At 27.8% G+C, this 24,707-nt stretch overlaps 3 protein-coding genes across 4 annotated transcripts in view; 2 read left to right on the forward strand and 1 right to left on the reverse strand.

Annotated features, from left to right (window-relative positions):
* Positions 1–4,816: 4,816 nt before the first annotated feature.
* The window catches only part of LOC107456936 (uncharacterized), a 99,797-nt gene continuing 79,906 nt past the window's right edge, over positions 4,817–24,707 (reverse strand). Inside the window, exons 1-3 of one of the 2 annotated variants that reach the window (XM_016074931.3) lie at positions 19,984–20,107; positions 16,520–16,628; positions 4,817–7,013 (exon numbers count right to left, since the gene is read on the reverse strand). In XM_016074931.3, coding sequence (XP_015930417.1) covers positions 4,929–7,013; positions 16,520–16,564 — 2,130 coding nt within the window. In that variant the 5' untranslated portion in view covers positions 16,565–16,628; positions 19,984–20,107 and the 3' untranslated portion in view covers positions 4,817–4,928. Of the gene's footprint in view, positions 7,014–16,519; positions 16,629–19,983; positions 20,108–24,707 lie in introns of those variants that run through there. The other variant, XM_087161317.1, reaches the window with a different exon arrangement.
* On the forward strand, positions 10,298–14,537 carry LOC107456937 (uncharacterized). Its single transcript, XM_016074932.4, has 3 exons — positions 10,298–10,433; positions 11,274–11,430; positions 14,109–14,537. Exons 1-3 carry the CDS (start codon positions 10,425–10,427, stop codon positions 14,462–14,464), a joined length of 522 nt encoding a protein of 173 aa, XP_015930418.1. The 5' UTR covers positions 10,298–10,424; the 3' UTR covers positions 14,465–14,537.
* On the forward strand, positions 20,296–24,242 carry LOC107456935 (uncharacterized). Its single transcript, XM_016074930.4, has 3 exons — positions 20,296–20,430; positions 22,559–22,724; positions 23,865–24,242. Exons 1-3 carry the CDS (start codon positions 20,419–20,421, stop codon positions 24,149–24,151), a joined length of 465 nt encoding a protein of 154 aa, XP_015930416.1. The 5' UTR covers positions 20,296–20,418; the 3' UTR covers positions 24,152–24,242.

Raw genomic sequence — 24,707 nt, forward strand, 5'->3', positions numbered from 1 at the left:
AACAAATTTGGAACATTTCGGAAACATTGTTTTGATTGAGTGATTATAGCAGCTGTGTAAGACAAGGCGATGTGAAAGTAAGTGAAGTTCAAAAAGTCAAGTTTGCTAGCCAAACACAACAATTTTAGAAATACAACAAATTTTGAACATTTTGGAAATATTGTTTTGATTGAATGATTAAATCAGTTGTAGAACTGATTTAATCGGTGTAGTTTAAAAAGTCAGTCGGTCAGATAAACACCATAATTTTGGAAATACAACAAATTTGGAACACTTTTGAAGCATTGTTTTGAAATAATTAGAGCAGTTGCAAGCAGGCCATTTAAAATTAGGTCAAGCACGAAAAGGCAAATTGCCAGCCAAATACAACAATTACAGCAAATTCGGAACTTTTTGGAAACTTAATGGATCAAACTATTAAAATTAAACTTCTAATATTCAATTAAAAACAATAAAGGAAAACCACTAAGTCATCAATTTAAATAGAAGTTAATCATTTTGCCGAAGCATGGCGCTAAAATCGTTAGGCCATGGTTCTCATTTTGCCAGCAGTGAAAAAAAAGCGTTGCTTTTCTATAATTATATTTTAGAGGAGAAACAAGCTATATATTTCTCTGTGCTATACAGATTTCAACCTATTGTAATATTATTTCATGAAGTTCTTAAATTTTCAGTTTTACATTTCAATAAAAAAAGTTGTTTGTTGTTTTTTATCAATTCATTAAGCGGTCCTGCTTTAAAATTAGATTATGAGTTATATCTGCAAATAAATACGGTGATGCATCATTAAATTAATGCCAATAATTTGCGACCAAGTTAAATTCGCTGATTTCGCGAATGGACAGCAATAATTTTAAATAATATTATTATTGTTATTATTTTTATTTCATTCATTATATTTCCTATTATCATTTTTATTATTTTTTATTATTGTTATAAACTTTTATTATAAAAAAAATCATTTGATTAATTTTTCAGAAAAAATAATGTTTTCAGAGAAACCGGAAAATGATAATTGAGCGAACGACAATGCCATATCATGAAAACTGCATTTTAAATTCGAATTTACTTTATTTGTTGTGTCGGAAGAACAGCATTGTTTTTAATTATTATTCAGTACCTGTTATTTTTAAAAGTTATGATTTGCAACTACGATAGAAAGCGAAAAATACAGTTTTTAATCAGCTTATTTTCAAATATATATAGTTTTCAAATATAAATAAAATTATAGTTTTTAAATTAGAATATGAAAAGAAAAATATATTGAGCAAAGGGTTAAATTACAATTAAGTACAGTAAGGAGAAATCAAGAACTATCAAAACTCGGGTATCCAATAAAAAAAAAGTAAGTTGAAAAGCCTTTTTATAGAAGACGTTCAAAGTTTCACGACATCGCGTATCAGGTTTTGTTGGGAAGAGAAAAATGAGAGAAGAACGTACACACTACTTAGACATACAAGGTGATTCATAAAGACTACCCTTAATACGTATTTTTAGAATCCTTATAAAAAAAGAACAAAACAACCACAAAAAATCTACACCTTGAGAGCTCAATTTAATATTTGACCCACGAAAAGAAGTAAAAACACTACTGGAATCTGAAAAATCACAATGCAGGGAGGAGGACGTAATAAATAATAAGACAAGTTTGATTGCAGGAAGAAACGAGATGAGTTGGAAGATAGAAAACTTTCAAAAAGAAAACAATGAAAATAATAAAAAAATAGTGAAATATTATAATGACAACCGAAGCTGACGTCGTCAGGGGGAACCAGCCCTGGATGTCATAAAAATACAAAACCTTTCTTTTTGAGAGAGCACGACAAATATCTAACATTTGCTCTCTCCGTACCCCAAAAGTTTTGCAAGAAGTAAATAAACTAATTACAAAGGGAAAAATAATTTTCAAAAAAACCTACTGAAAAATATTCCTTTGCTAAAACAACAACACACTGCATTCTGAAAATCCTTCACCTAATTGAAATTCACAAACAAACTACGCCTCCACTTAATGCGCAGTAAGAAGAAGAAAAAAAGGGAAGGAAAAAAGAAAAAAAAGGAAAGAAGGAAAAAAAGGGGCAAAAGAAAGGAAAGAGAGGGAAAAAAAGGAAAATATGGGGGAAAGAATGGGAAAAAAAGAAAAAAATGGGGGAAGAAAGGGGGAAAAATGGGGAAAGAAAGGGATGGGGGAATAGGGATGAAGAAAAGAAAGGGTATTTATGCGCATTTAGAGGGGAAGTAGTTACTTTGTGAATTTCAGTTTGGTTAAGGATTTTCAAAATGTAGTGTGTTGTTGCTTTAGCAAAGAAATATTTCTAAGTGGGATTTTTTAAAAATATTTTTCCTTTTGAAATTAGTTTATGTATTTTACTTTTGTATTTTGTTTTTGTATTTTGTATTCTTTTTTTTCTCTCTTCCTGGACTTCTTGCAAAATCTTTGGGGTACAGAGAGAGCAAATTTTAGACATTTGATGTGCTCTCTCGATAGAAGAAGTTTTGTACTATTTTCATGACTTACGGGGCTGGTACCCACTGACGACGTCAGCTTTGGTTGTCACTATTATATTTTTCATTATTTTTCTTTATTTTCATTGTTTTTATTTTAAATTTTCTATTGGTTTAAATTTTCTTGTGGAATTTCTGCCGCACTGCGCAATTTTCCTTTGGAATAATATTTTCTAACTGTTTTTTCATGATTTTTAATTTCTTTTTTTATTAATGAATTGAAAGACACTTATTAGAAACACATTAAGCGTTCAACCTCCAATTAAACCTGTTTTGGTTTTAACTTCCTTCACCTTCCTCTTCTGTAATTTGTCAGATAGCGATTTTGTTTTTCCTCCCTTAAATATCAATTTTCAACCCTCCGTGTGCAAACGTCTTTACTCTTTTTGTTGCATATTTGTTCATCCTGTTTAAAGCATTGTGTTCTATGTAGTTTTCTGCCAAACTCAAGACGATAAGACTAAGGTAATGGTTTATGCATAAATTATGCATTATTAATTCTATTGACTAGTGTTTAGTCTCATTTCTTAAAGTGTTAAAAATACGAAGAAAATAATAAGTCAATACTCTAGATCAGTGTTTCCCAAACTTATGACTTTAGTGAACCCTTTCTAAATTTTTCGTAACGCTGTATACCACTAATAAAAAAAATGAATGTATTTTTTACTATAAAAAAATTTCACGAAATTTGAAAATCACAACCGGCGTTAACTCAGCAGAAAATAGCCAATAGAAAAATACGTAATCGTATACTTTCATGGCAAGCTATATTTGCAAAAAAATGTTTTTTGAAATTGTTGCTTGTTGAAAGATATTTGGCATAAGAAAGCGTACCCCCGCTAAATTGTTCCCGTACACCTGGGGGTACGCGTACCACACTTTGGGAAACACTGCTCTAGATAGAAAGCGACATCAGACATTTTGTACACAAACCTCTTATAAATTCTAAACTATTAGTCCTATCGTCGCTTGGAGTTTGGTTTCATTCAATTCATAAAAAAAATGGAAATTTTTACAATGTGTCTCAATGAAATAAAGCAACGTTCATTTTGTGACATAATTGGACAAAAAAAAAATCAACAAGGACAATATATATATATATATATATATATATATATATATATATATATATATATATATATATATATATATATATATATATATATATATATATATATATATATATATATATATATATATATATATATATATATATATATATATATATATATATATATATATATATATATATATATATAGATATATATATATATATATATATATATATATATATATATATATATATATATATATATATATATATATATTAAGAAAGTTAAACGCTCATTTATAAGGAGTAACTGACATCCTGCCTCACCAGGGCAAAAAAAAATCAAGTAAGTAAAAAATGAGAAGAAAAATAGAGTCCCGTTGAAATAAAGTTATATAGTGGCTATTAAAAGAAGTGGCTTTATTTAGGAGTTACACTTTCCCCCCCTTCTTTTTTACTTATTCGACGTTTCTTTCTTGTCCAAGTGGAGCAGGTAGTGATTTTCACCTAAATATGTATTTCCATGCAGGTTTCATTGGTTTTCTTTGTGACCAGTCGTGGTACAAAATTAATCTGGCTTTATTTTAATGGACACAGTGTATGTCTGAATTGCAGCATGTAAGTTTCTTCCCTTTTCTTCTTCTTCTTCCCCTACCGTGAAATGCAATTATTTTTTTTTTTTTTTTGGATGTCCAGTTTACTTGTGAGCTATTTATTTACTTTATTTTCTGCTGGTGAAAAAATAATTAATGATACAACGAGAAATAATGGAACAAAATGGAAATATTATGTCAGTCTATGAGAACGATATTCTTGCGCAAGATATAATATTTACTGGAAAATTTTAGTAAATTAGTCTTGTATTTCAGGTAATGAAATGAGATTTTATTGAAACATTAAAAGTTATTAAAATGCTTCAGTTAAAAAAGATTTCAAATTTGAAAAAATGCACCAATCTTATAAATTCAGTTATAAATAAATTGAACATTTTATTTAAATCCTCAAGTGAAAAATAACACCCTTAAGCTCGTTATGAATTTCGATCATAAGAAATTAAAAAATATCTTGAATTTTCAAATCCTTACATGCATATGTCCTCCAAATTTAAATCTTTGAAAATTCATGAGAAAAAAATTTGAAATTTAAATGTTTGATTGATTTTTTTCGCCTATTGCGATTATCTAAGCAAACTTTTCCTTCAAAGAAGAAGGAAAAAAAAAACTGAAATGCGCCTAATTGCGTCTTTAGAAGTTCTCTTCCTTTTGATTCAGAGTAAAACACACATTAAAATCATAATACTACAAATAAAGGACATTATTAATTAATTTCGTGGAAATAGTGATCAAAATATTTAACAAGTTAACAAAATCTCTCACTCAAAAGGTAAAGATCTTGTGGCTCTGAAGCGCCGTGGTATTTTAATGCCTAGATTTGGAGGTTTGCTTTTACTTCGGACACTTCTACGTCTTGGAGATGGTTTAGTCGAATTGTTATGTTCTTCTTCTTCCTCCTCCTCCTCCTCTTCTTCTTCTTCTTCCTCCTTTTCTTCTTCAATTTCTACGATCTCTTCTTCTTCTTCAAGAGCTTCTTCTTCAAGCTTCAAAAGCTCATCTTTGTTCGAATCAATTTCCTTCCTGAGAGATGGCGGAATATAAAGACGAATTCTTTCATTTTGTACAGGTCGTGGTGGAGGTCTTCGACCAGGCGGAAGTCTGCGACCTGGTGGAGGCCTGCGACCTGGTGGAGGCCTGCGACCTGGCGGAAGTCTTCGACCTGGTGGATATCTGCGATATGGTGGAGGTCTACGACGTAGAGGTGGTCTACGCTGTGGTGGTTGTCTTCTTGGAGGAGGAGACTGTGTACGCGGTCTGGACGTAGTCGTAGTTGATCGAGGTTTATTCGTTGTATTTGCTTTTGTTGAAGTGGTTGATCTAGGACGAGCTGTAGTTTTGGTTACAGTCTTCGGACGGTTTGTGCGTACATTAGAACCCTTACTTAAATTAATACCACGATTGATATTCTGTGCTCGAGAAGTCTGTGTATTTGTGTTGCGATTTAATTGTGGTGGAGTTGAAGTTGGCACTTGGAGTTTTTGTAATGTCTTAAGAAAATCACTGAATAAGTTACTCAATTCCGTTGTAGTATCACTGAGAACGGAAAATGCATTTGGTAGATTAAATATATTTGTTGGATTCTTTCTGTTAAGAGGATAATTTTTTACACCAGCCTTGTTGGAAGGGAAATAATTTGAAATGGGCGCATGAGGTATATTTCTCCTTAAATATGGCACAGGGGGTTTAAAATTGAATGCAGATTTTGGCACAGGATTACGAGGCATATTTCTGGGTCTGAATGGCCTATTGGCCATATAATTTGTGTTTATATTGCGATTATTTTGAAAATTGCTAAATGATCTGTTTATTTGGCCTCTATACGGTACACGATTACGTGTTTGTATTGAATTGCGAGTATTCAGGGACGCACGATTTGGAACTTGTCTTGGCAACTGTTCATTATGAGATGACGTACGTGTGGCAGATGGTATAAATTGTTTATGTACCAAAGGTGAAACAGTAGTTAATGCTGGTTTAGGAACCAGTACAGAGTTCGGTCTTATTACACTAGTTCGACCAGACTGAACATGAACAGGAAATGTACTAGGTGTAGGTGAGGGATGAGAACAAACTACATAATCTTCTGTGCGTACCATGACATATTTTGCAGGTTGTCTTCGGGGAATGATATTATTTTGAATTGGTGAATAATTATTACGAATACCTGAATAAGGTACTCTGCGAATTACTTGAGGAGATGGCTGTTGCAGGGGTGTCAAAGTTACTAACTGATGTGTGGAGTTAAACATTTTGCAATATGTTATCTTATAACCTGCAGGGGGTTGGAGACTTGGTCTTGAGCTCGTTGCCAGCCTTGGCATAGTACGAATCTGATTATTGGGAGAAACTGGATGATTGATATTCGGTGAAATATTTTGAATTCTTCTATTAAATGAATCACCACTTCTGATGGGATTTGCTGGATGAAAATTATTGTTAGGATGAGGAAGGACATTACGATTCTGTAAGATTGGGTGAGGTGTTGCATGATTTGGGGGAAAATTCTGATTATTTCTAACAAATGGTGGTGTATTTACTCTTGTTATGATAGCTGGTCTTATTTGTCTCAAAGGAGCAGCTCGGGTGGGGGGCGTTCTTAAAACATTATGCACTATTGGTCTTCTGTTGTTGCTGGATGAAATTATTTGACGTTGATTATTCTGGAGGCCCCTGAATGGTGGTAAGGCTCGACCTGAAGAAGACCCATATATTCCAGAAAATCTTCCTACAGGTGGTCTGTTTGCATTTTGAAAATATCCACTTCTTGGCGGGGGACCTATTTGCCTTCGTTGCCATGGGTAAAGCTGAGACCGAACTGTCACACTAAATGCCAGAATGAAAATCTGAAAATAAGACATTTTAGTTAAGAATATATCAAATGTTTTAAGCAAGAGACATATTTAGCAAAAATTGATATTATTGCTAAATTATTATATATTATTCGGAGTATAAGTTAATAGTTATTTCAAACACTTCAGAAAAAAAACTCAAAGCAAACTTTTGCATGTTTATTTTTGATAATATTATCTCTCCTATTCAACGACGGCTTCTCATTTTTTGTCTGCAGTTTGAATTTCTTTGACACAGTGCTAACTTCAGCCCAGGCATATTAATCTCCAAATCTTAAGATTACATTTTGATTTCACAATAAGTAGTACTTGTTTTTTTTCAGTAGAAAAAAATTATGTAGTCCAGATGCAAAATCAATGCAATAGCGAAAATTTAAGAGAAAAACTCTTTGGATGCTTATAAAATTAATTTCATGTAAATAAAGCCATTCCTATTAGCATCTGCATTTTTAAAGTCGGTGACGAAAAAAAAACTCCTCTTAAAAAAGTGTTTTTTTTTTAACTGAATAAATAATTTCTTCTGTTAGCTACTGCTTGATTTTTGAAAACAATAAAAAACATTTATTTAATGCGAAAACGGTTCTTTTTAAAATAAGAAGAGTTCTCGTAATTCGCGTAACGTATATGTTATGCTTGGTCAACATGGTGCATGCTTCGTACAAATTCTTCTTTAAATTAATTAAACAATTAAAAAATTCTCTTTCATTTAGATGTGGGTAGTTTGATTACTTTAGGCGAACATGGATTGCATGACTCCAGGAAATTACAATACCTTTTTGACGTTTTAATATTGACTCAATTAATTTTCAACACCTAGAGTATGTATTGTTATTGCGTTGCAGCCTACCGAATATCGGTTCTCGAGCCATTAAACTCAACATTCAACTTAATTCATTTAAAAAGTTTCGTCCTCGAAGCAATTAGCAGCTTTCCCGGTTAGGCTACTCAACTGTAATGTCTGAAAGCGTTTGGACCAAATAAACACAGCTATTTTATTACACAAATACGTTTTTAGGACATGTTTCATGATAAGAAAAAATGTTGAGTGGTATAAATGAACATCATAGAGCAACTAAATGAGAATTCTTCCAAGAAGATAGAAAACAGCCATCGAAGTTTGCGGTGAATATTCTTTGGTCTAAACACAATAAATTTTTTGAAAATAATTTTATTATTTCTTCGGAACAAATATTAACGTTTGAAAAAGCCTATCGTCTCTATATTAACTTCAAGTGGTCAAAAGATGCATTTAAACGGTACATTTTGAAAATGAAAGCAAACTTGCCCCAATACTGAAGGTTGTGAAACCTCACTAGTTCTTCATCGCTAGCGAATAGTTTATAATAATAATGATGATATTCATAAAACAATAATAATAATAATAATAAAAGAAGAAAAAGAAATAGAAAAATGCGTAGAACCGAAACTAAAGCAAAAAACCTTGTAGTTTAAAATATTATTCAAATATCGCTCGTATTTCAGGAAATTTGAGTAGCAATTTATTTCATTATTTTTGCGCATGTTAAGAAATTATTTTAAGCTTTCTACTCTTTAAGATACATACATAATAATACATACACATTAATATCTTTACATAATAATTTATGGATATTTTTAAAGATCACGAAAAATTTATAATTATATTGTATTTAGTGTTATAAAATAATGATAATAAATTATTAACAACAAAAAAAAAGAAGAATATTCAGAATATTTGCAAAAGCGTAAAATCTAAATATTATTCCAATATTGTTCGTATTCTAGGACATTTAAGTCACAATTTTTTTTATTATTTCTGCTTGAGTTTATATGTTATTTGAAACTTTTTACTCTTCGGAGACATAATTAATGATGAATAGTTTTAAAGATCACGAGAAATTTATAATTAAATTGTATAAAATAATGATAGCAAGTTAATAATAGGAAAAGAGGAATATCTAGAATATTAACAAGAGCAAAAAATCTTGCAAATCTCATTAATATTGATCAAATATCGTCCATTTTTTTCAGAATATTTTAGTAGTTATTTTTTAGTATTTTTGACTGTGTTTAAATGTTATTTGAAGCTTTTTATTCCTTGGAGACATAATAAATGATGAATAATTTTAAAGATCACGAAAAATTTATAATTATATTGTATAAAATAATGATAGTAGGTCAATAATAAAAAATGAAGAATGTCTACAACATTAACAAAAGCAAAAAATCTTGAAAATCTCTTAAATAATATCGTTCATGTCATATCAAATCAAATATCGTTCATAATCAAAAATATAGTAATTAAATATGGTTCATGTTTTAAATATTTTAGTAGCAATTTTTATCCTTATTTCAGCCTATGTTAAAAAGCTTAAAATAACATTTAATTCTTTAGAGATACAGTAAATGATACATTTTCTTAAAAAATAAGTAAAATATATTGTATTTGGTGCAATAATATAATGGTTAGGAATTAATAATTATAAAAAGAGGAAGAAAATCTTGAGAATTAACTAAAATAAAGAGCTTATAATTCTCATTAACTCATCTAAATATTATTCAAATATAAAGACATTTAAGTAAGCATTTTTTCTCATTATTTCCACTTATGTTTAAATACTATTTTAAGCTTCTTATTATTTAGAGGTATTACTAATAATACATATTTTTAAATATCACTAAAAATTTAAATTTTATTGTATTTGATTAAATTTTAATTCTATTTGGTTAAAAAAAATACAGACAAATGCTCAAGTATATAAGCTATTTGCATTGCAGAACCAGTGAATACTAATAAGAAGACGGAATGCAGAAAATTTAAAGACATTTTAAGTAAGAATTTTTTCTATTATTTCTGCTTATGTTTAAATATTATTTTAAGCTTCTTAATATTTAGAGATATTATTAATCATACATATTTTTAAATATCACGAAAAATTTAAATTTTATTGTAATTTGATTAAATTCTAATTCTATTTGGTTAAAAAAAATACTGACAAATGTTCAAGTATATAAGCTATTAGCTGATTTTATTGTAGAATCAGTGAATACTAAGAAGATGGAATGCAGAAAATTTAAAGACATTTTAAGTAAGCATTTTTTCCCCATTATTTCTACTTATGTTTAAATATTATTTTAAGCTTCTTATTATTTAGAGATATTATTAATCATGCATATTTTTAAATATCATGAAAAATTTAAATTACATTGTATTTGATTAAATGTTAATTCTATTTGGTTAAAAAAATTACAGACAAATGTCCAAATATATTAGATGATTGCATTGCAGAATCAGTGAATACTAATAAGATGGAATTCAGAAAATTTAAAAGCTAATGGAATTTTATTCAGTCTGAAACTAACAATAGTCCATTTTATTCGATATTGATTAAAACAGAGAGAACTTTGTAGAAGAATCAGACAACTATGAAATTCGTAAGTAGAACTATTATTTATTACCTACAGAACAGCTTTTAATCTTTTAGTTATTTTATTTCACAACTAGTTTATTCATTCCTGCAATTTTAATGTTTTTATTTGTTGTTAAAAATCCATAGCATGATTGAAGTGTTAATTAGTACGATTAAATTGCTTGAAGTTCTTAAAATGTTTATTACTACTTTTTGAAGTTCAGAAAAAAGCCTACGTATGAAAATAGTTCATACAAACTAATTAAAATAAACTTTTTAATGCTCAAATTTTTTAAATTGATTTTATAATATTTATAGCTTCAATAATATGGTTATTAATAAAATGTCACGAATTATGCATAAATTTCAGTTTAGAAATTTGTTTAACTTATTTGTAACGAGTTTTGAAGGTATTTTTGAAAACTGCATGCTTTTTATAAATATTTGACACAATTTATATCAGTGATAGAAAAATTTATCGAAATTATACTGTTCTCAGTTGTCATATTTTATTTAAATAAAAATTTTTTTAAGTGAAACATATAATATCTTTGAGCTACGCCCTAGTACTATTTTATTGGTGTTATATTTACTCTATTTTTCATTTCATTTAATTTATTTTTATTCTTTTTATTTTTATTTTTAATGAAAAAAATCTTAAATTATAAATAATATTACAGTGAAAATAAATTATAAACCAGGGAACTATGTGATACATAAAACAGCAAATTATGTGATTAATAAAATGACCATGTATCACCGAAACAAACTTTGTTATTTACTTTGTAATTCATATTCTGTAATTCATAGTGTTATTTATTTTGCAATTTATTTTGAATATGTATTAATTTTCATTCAATTTTAGTTTGCACTACTTGTACTGGAGTGTTTAAGCCTTCTTTGCCAAATACAATGTCAATATTTTGACCCGCGGTATTTTTTACCATATGCAAATCCACCTCCAGTGGCGTTCTATAGAAGGAACAGTATGACACACGATAGGGAAACCATAGGTTCATCTGGTACGTTACTAATATCTTATGAGATTTCTGTAATTTTTTTATCCCATTCAGGTATATGATATATTTATGAACGGTAAATTTTTATAATTTTGACAATTTTTAAAAACATTATTTTGACACCAAGTCAAAAACAATGGAGCCAAATTAGTAAAAATATTGTCTTATCCATTGTGTGGTCCACAAATTTGTAATGTCACCCAAAAAACATTTTTAGAAAATTTCTGCTTTTGAAAATATTTATTTTGCCTTTAGAAATTTAGTTGGCTTTTATATATTTTTCCTGTTTCTTAAATTATTTAAATACGTGGTAAAAGTTGAATTTGTGGTATTGATTCATAAAAGAATTCCTAGCGTTAAGCAGTTTAAAATTAATTTAATTTGATGGTTGATTTCATCCAATTCTAAATCAAAAAGCCAATTTATAGATTAATATTTTTTTATTAGTACTTAGCAAAAAAATATTTTTATAGGTTTAAAATCAAGCATATTAATCGAATATGTGTTTGTATAAATTTGTTGCACTATTACTAAAACTGTGATTGTATTTTTTATTTAGTAACATTATAAAAATATTTTTAATCGAAAAAATTTAAGTTGGTAAAAAAAATATATTTCAAATAAAAAAATTAGAAAAATATATTTCATTTTTAAGAAAATGTGTTACTTTTGTAGTTTGAACTTAAAACGGTATTTGGTATTCATTATAGTAAAAAAAAATATGGAAACAATAAAAATATTAAAGGATGATGCAGAAATATTATCAACATAAAAACAATTTTAATTAAATAAATAGTTATTTCTAATGAATATCATTAATACTAATTAAGATTTCTTGAATATGAGCTTCGTTAATTGCAAATCCAACACGACCAACGCCAGAGATAAAATAAAACAATCACTTGATATCATTAAAAAATGTGATTTTCTTTTAAAAATTTAAACTAAATTTTCTGTAACTCCTAATTTACATAAATTTCACAAAGAACCCCTCGCATTTTATATAGGAATGTGGTAACAGTCGAGTTATGTATGTTGTAGCTGAAATCTTCCTGATCAAAAGTTCTCGTGGGCCCTATGTTCAAAAATAAGCCACTTTTGAGACACAGAGTGTTAAACTTTTATGTCACACAGATTTTTAAGAGACATTTCTGTGGATTGAACTCAGACAAAACGTCAACTTTCAAAACCTTGTATCTAAAAATTTGGTCATCTTTTAACATATTAATAAAGCCCACGAGAGTTTCTGATCAGGAGGATTTCAAATACAACAAATCATAATTTCAACCATGTCGATTGAGACCCAATTCGCATATAAAATGAGCGGACCCATAACATTCGAATATAAAATTCGCATATAAATGCCTTTATTCCATAAAAAATTACTTTTAATTGATTGATTTCCTTAAGGAATTCAGTGTTTTTAGTCTTGAAAATTAAAGAAAGGAAGCTTTAAAATCGTTTAAAACAGAGTATGAAAGTATAATTTAAGAAATTTAAAACTTCAAATGCGTTTAAACAGATACAGGGGATTTATTCCACGATCTTTAAGTTAGCTTTATTTATTCATAATAAATTTTCGGTAAAATTCAAATTTTGGATGGTAGACCATGTAACCAGGTGACGCCAGCTGTTGAAATTTCTAATGAGAGTGTGGGTCTATTTCTGATTCATTTTTGCTAAAATCAATTTATTTATGTTCCGATAGATCTTCCGATTTATTTATCAAAACTTAAAAAACTCGCTTCCCATGTCGTACACGAAGAAAATATTCTAGTAAAATTACTGTATGGTAATGACACTTCTGGTTAAAAAAAAATCATAATTCTAATTAATAAAACCAAAGTATACTGTGTTTAAACCATTCATTTGGTATTTATCTTATTCATTTGCTAATTCTTTCGTTCATATGATAATAGTAAACCGGAAATTTCGGTTTTCAAAATTATAATTCTTATTTACACACATTTAGTAAAAATTATAAAGCTGAAAATTAAATTTACTCGAATAAATACTTTTTTCCATGCTCTAACTTAGCATGATAAAATTACATGACTTTACTACATTTAATTTATTTTATCACATATTTTAAAATCATGTTATAATTAATTTTACCATGATAATTAACAAAGCGCTTTGGTACCAATTACTCAGCATATTGGTGTTCACATAAAGCCAGAAACACAGTACATTTTACCATATTCTGGTCATTTTTACCATACTTTTTTTCTTAGTGTATTTGTACTGTTTAGATTATGATTTATACTATTTACCGTTTAATTTGTAAAACTTTAAACTTTATCTGAAAACATGAAAAACGAAGATAACACTAAAAATGTTATAACCCTCACATTTAACCTTGATATTATTTTCTATAAATCAATGTATGTTTCACCACCTTTCAGAATTTATAAAGTGCAGAAAAAAAATTATAAATAGTAAACTTAGGGGCAAATTTAAATGAAATTTTAATAATAAATCTTCTTAGAATATCAAATGTGTTGGAGTCAAGTGGAGTGATGCCCTCTAACTTTTCAAGATCCCATTATTGTCCTAGAATCATTTTATTGTATACACTCAGTCAACCATCAATAGAAATTTTATTAATTTTTCTACAAAAAATAAATTTTTAGTTTTAGTCTCGTTAACGTACTTGTACAACTAAACTTATTTTTTTCCAGGTGGCGCTCCTATCAAACTATTTCATAATCGTCAGGCACCATTTGGGAACACTAATTCACCAATAAGGAGCTGGTTACCAAGATCTAGTCCAAAGTACAATTTTTACAACAACATGCCTGTTTTAAGCAGAAATGTTTTACCTGAATTTCAACGTGTTGACAGCATAGAGCAGTCAAATATAAGAAGACCTATCAACTCTACAAGCAACTCACAACTACCAAATATTATCAAACTATTATTCAAAACACAAAGTGGTGTGAATTTCAGACCTAAAATAATAAGTTTGGGACTAGGAATCGGATTGGGAGCAACGCTGGGTACTTCATTAGTGCGTGAACTAAATGGACATAAATAAAATATGATATCCAATAAAAAGTATAACTCAATGTGCTTGTATTGTTATTTTAATAAAAAGATTCATATCGTGATTTATTAGAACATTTTTAGCATTTTGTTAAGTTGGAGAAGTGTGTTAAGTTTGGAAAGTGGTTTTTATATATTTTGAAATACCAAACCAGACGAAACTTGGTATTTTTAGCTTTTATTTTGTTATTTGTCGAGAATCAACAAATAATATCACAAGATGAACAGTTTCAATAACAAATATTAGAGAACTAGAAAAAAAAAATATAGAAAAAATTACCAAAATATGGAAAAATTTACCGTGTTTCTGGCTTTTTTGGAACACCAAAAAGCTCTGTAATTTTTACCGAAGTACTTTGGTAATGATTTTAGTAAAATCAACAGCTAAGTAAGGTTTTATAATATATGATATATTTTGGTAAGTGCGATAAATTTTTATAATTTTATCATGATATAAAAACCATTTATTCAGTTAAATTTACTTTCCTGTTTTGTATTTTTTACAAAGTGTACAAGTAATACGAACTATAATTTCGAAAACCAGGATTTCTGGTAAACCTTTACCCTAAGAACGGAAAAAGTTAGCAAATGAGTGGTTTAAATACCGTATAGTTTTTTTATTACCAGAAGTTTAGTTATTTTTTACCAATGTCATTATCATGGAGTAAGATAGTTTTATCAAAATGTTTTTCTCTGTGTAGTTTAAAGTACTTGATTGAGTCATCGCTTTTCCGTGATATTTTATCTCTAATTTTTTTCCCGTTTAGCAAAGCCTGACTTACGAATAAAGCGTAATTAAGACATGCTATATACTGAATATGTTGCTATATACTGAATATGTTGCTATATACTAACATAACATGCTATATACCCCGAAGAGCCATTACATTATGACCACCCTGGTAATAGCATGCAGGACCACCTTTAGCCCTCAAAACTGCTAGCACCCGCCGTGGCATTGATTCCACAAGGTGCTGATAGGTAGTCTGAGGTATCTGCTACCAAGCGCTCACCAGCTGGTCCTGCAATTCCCTCACATTTCGAAGGGGTATCGTGGCAGCACGAATTTGGTTTTCCAAGTAGGACCACAAATGCTCTACTGGATTTAGGTCAGGTGAATTCGGGGGCCAAGACATGACTTGAAAGTCACTGGAATGTCCCTTGACGATTCAACCCTTATGGCACGGTGCATTATCCTGTTTTTAAACACCATCCCCCGAAGGAAAAACTGTTGCCATGAATGGGTGAACCTGGTCTGCAACTATGTTCAAGTAGCTTACAGACGTCAGGGATTGTTCTATGAGGATTATGGGTCCTAATGTGCGAAAACATTATTCCTGGGCGAGAAACCACGAAAACCTGGGCGAGCCCATTGTTATAGATGGAGGGTGGTCATAATGAAATGCCTCTTCGATGTACTATCTAAAGAATGTTCCTATATTAAGAATACTTACGTAGTACAAGATGTTTTCTCCAAGCATTTTTGTTTATTTTCTCGCAATGATTTCTGTTTTCATATGTATTGGTATTAAACAACCATTTATATCCTTACTACTATTTTATTAGTAATGGTCTATTTTAACTCATTTTTAGAGTATGTGTATTTTAAACCATGTCATTTATTGTTCTTTGATTTGGTGTTTTTAAGAAATGTCGTATAAAAAGTTTTCTGTGAGAATGAATATTTTTAAGAAATTGAAACGGAGTTAGTTCCCAATGAAACCTTAACTTCATAAGAAATTATATGTAATCGATATGTTCTTAACTCAAAAAGGCTCTTCAGCATGAAAATGTACAGTGGAGATTAATAAGAGAGTGGCAATTAATAATGTATTTAGAAAAGTTTTAAAATATTATAGAAATTATTTTGAATGTATTTAAAGTAATTTGATAAATTTATACAAAAATATTTTTGTACAAAAAGTTACTCGATTTACAAGTTAATAAAAATCTATATTCATTAAATTGATTAAAATTAATTTTTCTCTAAAAAAAAGAATGATTTTATTGAAAAAATGTAATGCAATACAATCAAAATACTTATTACCAAAATGTATTTCCCGATAAAATGTTCTCTCATCTTCATCTTCATCAGGAAATTTGGATGATTCTTCCAGATCTCATCTTTTCTGTGTACTCATTGGTCTTTAAACAAACTGAAATAGAAGAAACTTAAAAATAAAACAATGCAATTTTTATATACACAGTCATGTAAAACATGCATTTTTTCCAGATTTTATTAAACAATTAACTCAACATTTCAACATTTTCATTTTCTTATACACTTGTGTTTGTTAAAAATAATTTACAAGTATTGCAACAGAGAAAGTCTTGTTCTATAATCATCAACCTTAATATATATATATATATATATATATATATATATATATATATATATATATATATATATATATACATGCACTTCCCCAGAAAAATAGGAGAGACAATTTCAGTTTTTGACATTTTTGATTAAATTTCTCAAAAAATACTGAGAGGATTATTTTTTACTTTAGAATTGTTTAATTCATATTCATGCGATTTTTCATACCTTACAATAAAATGTAAAGCTTTCGGAGGTTTGGAAGACCTACTATAAATTACGAAAAAAAAAACAAGTATTTTTGGTACCCCCTATGCCAGAAAATCAAGCAAAAAACTTGTAACTTGTATCGATTACTTTAGTTGTTATTTTTAATAACTGCATAAAGTTCAGTAAACCTAGAGTAAATATTTATGGAAATATGGACATTTTCACAAAAAATTTATTTCTTCGCTTTTCGTTTTTATATATATTCAATGGAATTATACAAAATTTTTGGAGAAATTTAAAATTAATTACAGTATTTTGATTTAAATTTTTAAAAAATTCGTTAAAAAATGCTCAAGATATGAGTGTTTAAGGTAGTTCCTTTATACTGCGCGTGCACAGAAAAAATTTGTAAAAGGTTTTTCATAATTTTGTAGGGAATCATATTTGGCAACTAATGATAAAAGCTATATTTGAATATTTTAAAGATTTCAAAAGTTTCAAGAAATTTTCTAAGTAGTTTTTCTGCTTTTTAAAAGAAATCTCAAAACGATATTATTAAATTTTTAAGATATTCAAATCAAATTTTGTTTATCGGTTATCAAATGTGATTTACAACGAAATTTTGAAAAAAACTTTTCAAATTTCTTTTCAGTGCATACGAAGTATAAAAAAACTAGCTCAAATGCTTATAACTTGCGCAGTTTTTTTACGATTTTTTTAAGAATTTTAAATCGACAATTTTGTAATTATTCTTAAAATGCTCCAAACATTTTGTTTAATTCCATCATTGAATATAAAGTTATAATGAGAAAACAAACGGAGAAATATATATATATATATATATATATATATATATATATATATATATATATATATATATATATATATATATATATATATATATAGCACAAAAAAACAAAGAGAAAAACGAAAATAATTAATAAGTTTTATTAACTGCGCATAAGCTGCAAGTATATAGAACTCATAATATAAGCTAACAAATTGAGAAAATATATATATATATATATATATATATATATATATATATATATATATATATATATATATATATATATATATACTGGTATATTCGTGTATATGCTAATCAGTGATTCAGTTAGTAACTTGAAATTGAAAGTCAGCAATTTAAGCGGAATATTCGGTGACTAGAATTTTTCAAAATTAAAAAGAAAGGTAGACGAGGAAAACTTCAGGAAAATAGCATGTTTTGATTTCTTTCGCTTCTACATCTAGATTATTATATAACAAAATTATTGATAACAAAATTATTATTTTTAGTAAGTCAAAATAGTTTGATTTTTAGTGAGTCTAAGATTTACTATGAAGGAGTGAATTTTTAAAAGAGTTTCATTTTTCTGTTATTATCTATATTTTCAAATCTTTGCCTGCCAATTAGACAAATAGAAATTTTGGAGTATGCATAGTATCGATTAAAGTTGAAGCAATGGACGTTGAACCCTATTATCATACATCTTTAACTTGATTTGATGATACTATAGCATATATTAAGGTTCCATTTAACGTCTTATAAGGTTGCAATTAATTAACTAATTTGCTTAGTATACGGTTTAATGTTATGATATTAAGGTTCAACATTCAAAATAATTTTTGAGAGCGTATTGTAAAAGGTTTCAAATGATAAAAATAGAGTCGCGGTGGCTCAGGGGATAGAGCGTTTGCCTCCCAATGAGGTAAGCCCAGGATCGAATGCCAGCGGTGGCTGGTTGATACAAATTTCGCTCTCGGGTTTTACTGACCACAAAGCTAACTTAAAATATCCTCAAAGGTAAACGGATCATGGATTAAAACTCCCTCTCTTTTGGGCTAACTGTAGGAAGTTTTTGTGGTTTTCCTCTGCAGGTAACACAAATGCTGATTCGATCCATTAAAAGGCCCTCTACGAAGGCTAATTTGTCTTAATGCTTAATTCAATAGTTCCCTGGTTTTCTGGATAGGATTCCAAATTACAAGGCTACGGATTTCAGCATTGATAGTCGTAAATTCAGAATTGGGTCGGTTATAAAGTTATAAAATAAAATAAAATGATAACAATAATACCCTAGCTTACAGCAAGCCTTTAAACTTATCAACAGCGTGAATTTATATGTGCAAAAATGTTAAGGAACTAAGCTTTTTTTCGTGTCCACTTTAAAGATTTGTTGAACCAATTAAAATACAATTAATTATCAAGGAGTTTTGATTTTTAAAGAGTTTTCATACAATATTATACAAAAACAGTAAATGTTAACTAAGTAAGTGCTCGTAATCACGAAGGACGAAAAAACCAGAATGGAATCTAAGAAAGAACAGTTCAAGGACTAAATTTTTTTTCCGAGTATTGTATGAATATTTAAAGAGAATCTGTTCCAACTCCGATAATATGTAACTTAATTTTTTCTATTTTAAACTATTATAAAACATAGTTCATCATAATTTTGAAGAAGTAAAAAATAGAAAACAGAATCATATTGAAGAATAGACTATTCTCATAAATAAATTTTCATCTTAAGAAATTTTAATCAGAAAAACTTTTTTAAGCATTTTTTGTTATTCATTAATAATAGAGCCAAAAAAATATTAATGAGGCAGGGAATAAAACATGAAATAATCATAACTATTCCTAAACTTTCCTAAAAAGAGTAAAGGGTAATTTATTCTTGACAATTTTTTTTAAAACTTAAAATTTAGTCCTTTTAATATTTTTATATTTCCTAGAGAGAATAGGATTACTTGTATGTGGTGTAATATCAGGGTACGTAAGGCAGTTGTTACTAAATGAGGAAAGTTTAAAAAGCCAACCTTATGATAGAAAAACTAGTAATAGAGTTTTATATGAACGAAAAAAGTTACCTCAGTTTACATTATTTCCCTAAGCAAAGTTACTATGAAGCAATAAAATATTTGAATATTTAAAAAATAAATTAAACAAATAAGAATTAAATTAATTAATTAAAACATACCCTTTGCAAGAATGTCTTATCTTGAATATCTACATTTTATGACAAAGTGCTATTTCTTCCTGCTATGTATTTGTATTTAATGAATGCACGTGTAAGCTTCACAATTATTAAAGGTATGTGGATAATAGGCAGACACAATTGGCAAATAATGTCGTTTAGAAATATGAATCCTCGTCAAAATTTCATAAATCCCAATGATCATTTGAGATCAGCAAATTTTTTATGAATGAAATAACAGCATTTGCAATTTAAGGTAATTTTTAACTACCCTAGAAGCATTTTTTAACGAACACAAATATACATTGTTTTTTTATAATTTCCATACAAATCATTAAAAAAAATCATCTTTACGAACGTATATAACCAGTTGCTAGTTTCTAATATTCAGGTATTGTGCTAGTGTATACTCATAGTAACTCATAACAAGAACTAACAATGTTTCAATACGTAAGCTTACCAATTTTATTTGTCATTTGAAAATCGTTTTTTCTTATTTAAAATTCATTTTTGAAGTATACGTACTTTTGTTATTTTTTTATATTTATTAGTTTAATTTATTTTAAAGTATTTAAAAATCAATACTAAACATTTAAATAAATTTTAAAATATCAAAATTTATATATCTATGTAATATATCTATGTAAACAAAAATGTTTAAACCGTAATAAACTGTAATAAACCATTTAAACTGCGATTAACGTTTGATTTTAACAAAACTCAGCATTCATAGAACTTTTGTATTTATGAAATATAAATTATCTAAATATATTTATCTTATAGTAATTTTCATTTAAAATTGGAAATAATTTGTTATGATTAAATATATATTTAATTATGTATGATAGTTAAATTATATTCAAATCATTGTTCATTTAAGCTTAGAAATAAAGTTTTTGACTGGAGCAAGATACTGCTTTTTAAAATCATATTTTTTGAATTCATACAATATACGGAGTAATGTAGTCATCGCAAATAATTTAAAATTACTTTGAACATTGCTCATGGAATTATATGATTATATGTAAAACTTCAAAAAATTAAGCATAAAAAAATAAACCAGTAATTGAATTTTTTTAAAACAAAAACAATCCAATTTGATTAGAGATTATTTTTAATTAAAGACATTTATCTCGATGTAACCCAAGATGGCAATCATTAAGATATTTGAAATAAAAATCGATTGATTAAAATAAAAGTGTAGGTAATTTTTAAAAATAACTATAATGCAACAAAAATAAGTTTTCTTGTGCTAAAAAATCCCCCAACAAACACTCCATTCAACCACAAGTTCACAAGTTATAGTCAAAATTTTCACAAATGGTTATGACGTTTCTTTTCTACTTAGTTCAAAATGTCATTCTGCATAAAAACATTTTAAAATTTAGAATATTTAATTTAAAACTAAGAAATTTAAATAAACCAATCAACTTTCAGCTCTTTACTTCTGTTAAACAATTTGTGTTCATAAAAAACATCTTTTTTTGTTGTTTACAATCATAAATTTAGTTTTAGCAACATTTAGCAGTTGCTTTCTTTCCTCATTTGAAATTTTAGAGAACACGTTTTTTCGCTTTGTTATTGAATTTAATTCACACAAAAAATGAAAAAAAATTATTTTCTCGAGAATTACCTTTAAATTTTAAGAAAACAGTGTTTATTTTTTCGAACTTGTGATTTTTGATATAAATTTACAAGCTTAACGTGAGCTATAACTATGAAGTGTTAAGTTATTCAAAGTATTAAACAAACTTATAGTTTTCATAATGTAACTTATTAAATGTATAACGTAATGAACGTAATAAAATTAAGTTCGAAAAAAAATTTTTAAAAACTCCATTTTGTAATTAACCAAAATTAATAAACAGTAAAAGTAAATAATGAAGGTAAATAATAAAGACAAGTTATAGGAACTAGTTTTCGAGCAAACAATTTTATATAAGCTAAGCAGTTTTTGAAACTCATTATCTAATTTAAACTTGTAGTTTTTAAGAAGCTTCGGTTCACAATAACCTTAAAAATAAATGACCCTGAAATTAAAGCAATAATGTAACTTTTTACAATTCAAAAATACCAAAACATTTCATCAAAAATATCAAACCATTTCATAGTACTTAATGATAACTATATTCTTTTTCTTTTTTGAGTATAGACCTTCATTTAGAGTTATATGACTTTTTATCTTAGAGTATAGATTCATTATGAAAACTATGAATCTTATTTATTTACATACCTACATTTAAAAATGAAAAAACACGGATAATCATTCCAGAAAACGATTTTAATATAATTTAAATATTTTAAAATTATTTAAATTTTTGTAAGAAATTTTTTTTTTAAAAATATAACTTTATTTAAGAATTATTTCCTTAAGTTTCTTACTAATTTTTTTCTTGCTTAATTGTGTTTTCAAATAATCAAATGTTTTTAATTTTTCGTGCAAAAGTCATGAAAAATTTCATAAAGGAAATGAGAAATCTCGATAAACTTGGTTGAACTACTTTTTCTCAGATTTATTCTTTTTCTTTTAGAGTGTATAATATTTTCCGTGAGCATTAAATGTTTTGAATCCTTTCAGACAAAAATAATTTTAGTTTCGTGTGGATTAAGCTTGCTGATTCATTCCACTTTTGTTCAAAGTCAAGCTGTATCATCACAATCTGCATCTTCTTTGGGTGGTTTACCAGTGGGTACCGTATCAAGGTTTGGTCTAAATGGAAACAATCAGTTCCTTACATCTTTAGGTAAGCAAAATAATTTTAAAACTATTTATAGACTTTCTCAGGCAGAATAATAACTATTTTTATCAGTGTAATCAATAAAAAAATATTGTATCTGATTATGTAACTCCTGTAAGTACTTTTTTCTTGCAACTCTAATTTATGATACAAAGAGTTTTAAAAGAATGCACATTTGAATTAAAAAAATAGTAAACGAAAACGTAAATTTGTTATTTCTTCTTTAGAAAATGAATAATAGGTAGCTAAAAAATGCTAATTAGTCATATAATTGTTTATACTTATACTCTGATAGAATAAACTAATATTGAAGTTTTTAAATTTTTTAAATGTCTTAAAGTTAAAACGAATAAATACTTTGACATAGAAATCTGAACTTGCGCCTTGCTAGCAGTCACTTGAATATTTTGAGGCTGTTATTTTTTACGGGTAATAATCTCGAACAGTTTGGTTTTCCTATTTATTATTAAAATAAAATTAATTTTTTTATCGCCACTTCGTCATCGATTCTCTAACTTTTAATGGATTCTCAAACCTGTTTCTTTACTCCAGCAGACATTTTATCTCATTTGGCTTCTGTCAAGAAGCAACAATAGATAACTCAGAAACTAACCTTACATGGAATTTATTGGTCGATGGACTACTACATGGACTACTACATGTATGAAGTAAGTCAAAAGATTAATTATTTCAAAACAGGCGTTATAAGTCACCAAATTTACTTTCAGTTACTTTAATATACTTCATATCGTTTTATATACACTGTAAAAAATTCTACATCATAATACACACATCATATACTACATCATATGCTACGGTAAAAAATACCAGCACTCAGAGTACTGTTACTTTTTACCGTAAAATGCATTTTTGCTGGAATTAACAACTCTGACATACTGTGATTTTTATAGTACTAGTTACCGTAATATCACTGAATCATTCTGATTAAATCAATATTACTGTAAAAATTACTGTATAATATTTTGCTTTAAAAATGGATTTCAGGATAAAATGAATTTTATGGATGATATACCGAAAGTGACGATATTTTATGCGTATTGCAATTCGAAATTTTTTTCAGTGTATCAAAATTTAATTATCTTGTGGTTTTCTTTTTTCCACTATGTAATTTCATAAATGTTTCAGGTAATGCAAAAGTTGGTACCTCTGAGCGTCAAGTTCTTCCATTCGTGCCGATCCCTTGGTGGCTAACTGCACCTAACTTTTACTACAGACCAAGACCAATTGCTGTTAGACCTATAGCAGCCCGGCCAACAATTGTTAGGCCAGCTTCCAGGCCAACTTCTGGAGTAAGTGGACGAGGAAGTGGTGGAAGTGTTGAAAATAATAACAGCCTCTTAGGATTAGATTTAGGAGGATTGCTTGGAGGATTATTAGGTGGACTTGGAGGAAGTGGAGGGATCCTTGGCTAGTAACTAATTTCGATTGGAATTCATTTACTAAGTCAGAGGAATTTTTTCATTCATTTGTGTATAAAGTGTATTGTATATTTTAAATTAAAAAGAGGGAAACAAGAAAATGGTGATTGTTATTTCTTAGAAATTAATTATACTATATCTACTTAATTGATTATGTTACATCAGTTATTTACCTTTCATTGCTTGACCGAAACATAATCCACTAAAAATATTAAGCAATTTTTATAAAATTTAATGAACAATAATTATACAGAATTATTGTTCATTATTGTTATTAAATATACAGAATTCAATAGAACTTGAGTTTTGTGATCTTCAAAAATTTATAGGGTGGTCAATATAATCTCATACATCTTGACATCTAACTTTTCGATGTGGTATGTTTATGTATACCACAACAGAGAATCATAAAACAAATTGTAACAAATCACACATACTAGGAAAATAATTCTTTTCTTATAACAAACACATTGATGACACAGCTCAATACATATAATTTTAGGACCAAAATATTTAATCTATTGAACTATATGCATTACAGTTATGATAA

This window comes from Parasteatoda tepidariorum, chromosome 4 (genome assembly GCF_982258835.1).
Source record: "Parasteatoda tepidariorum strain Cologne lab strain chromosome 4, Ptep-v5.0, whole genome shotgun sequence".
NCBI lineage: Eukaryota > Metazoa > Arthropoda > Arachnida > Araneae > Theridiidae > Parasteatoda > Parasteatoda tepidariorum.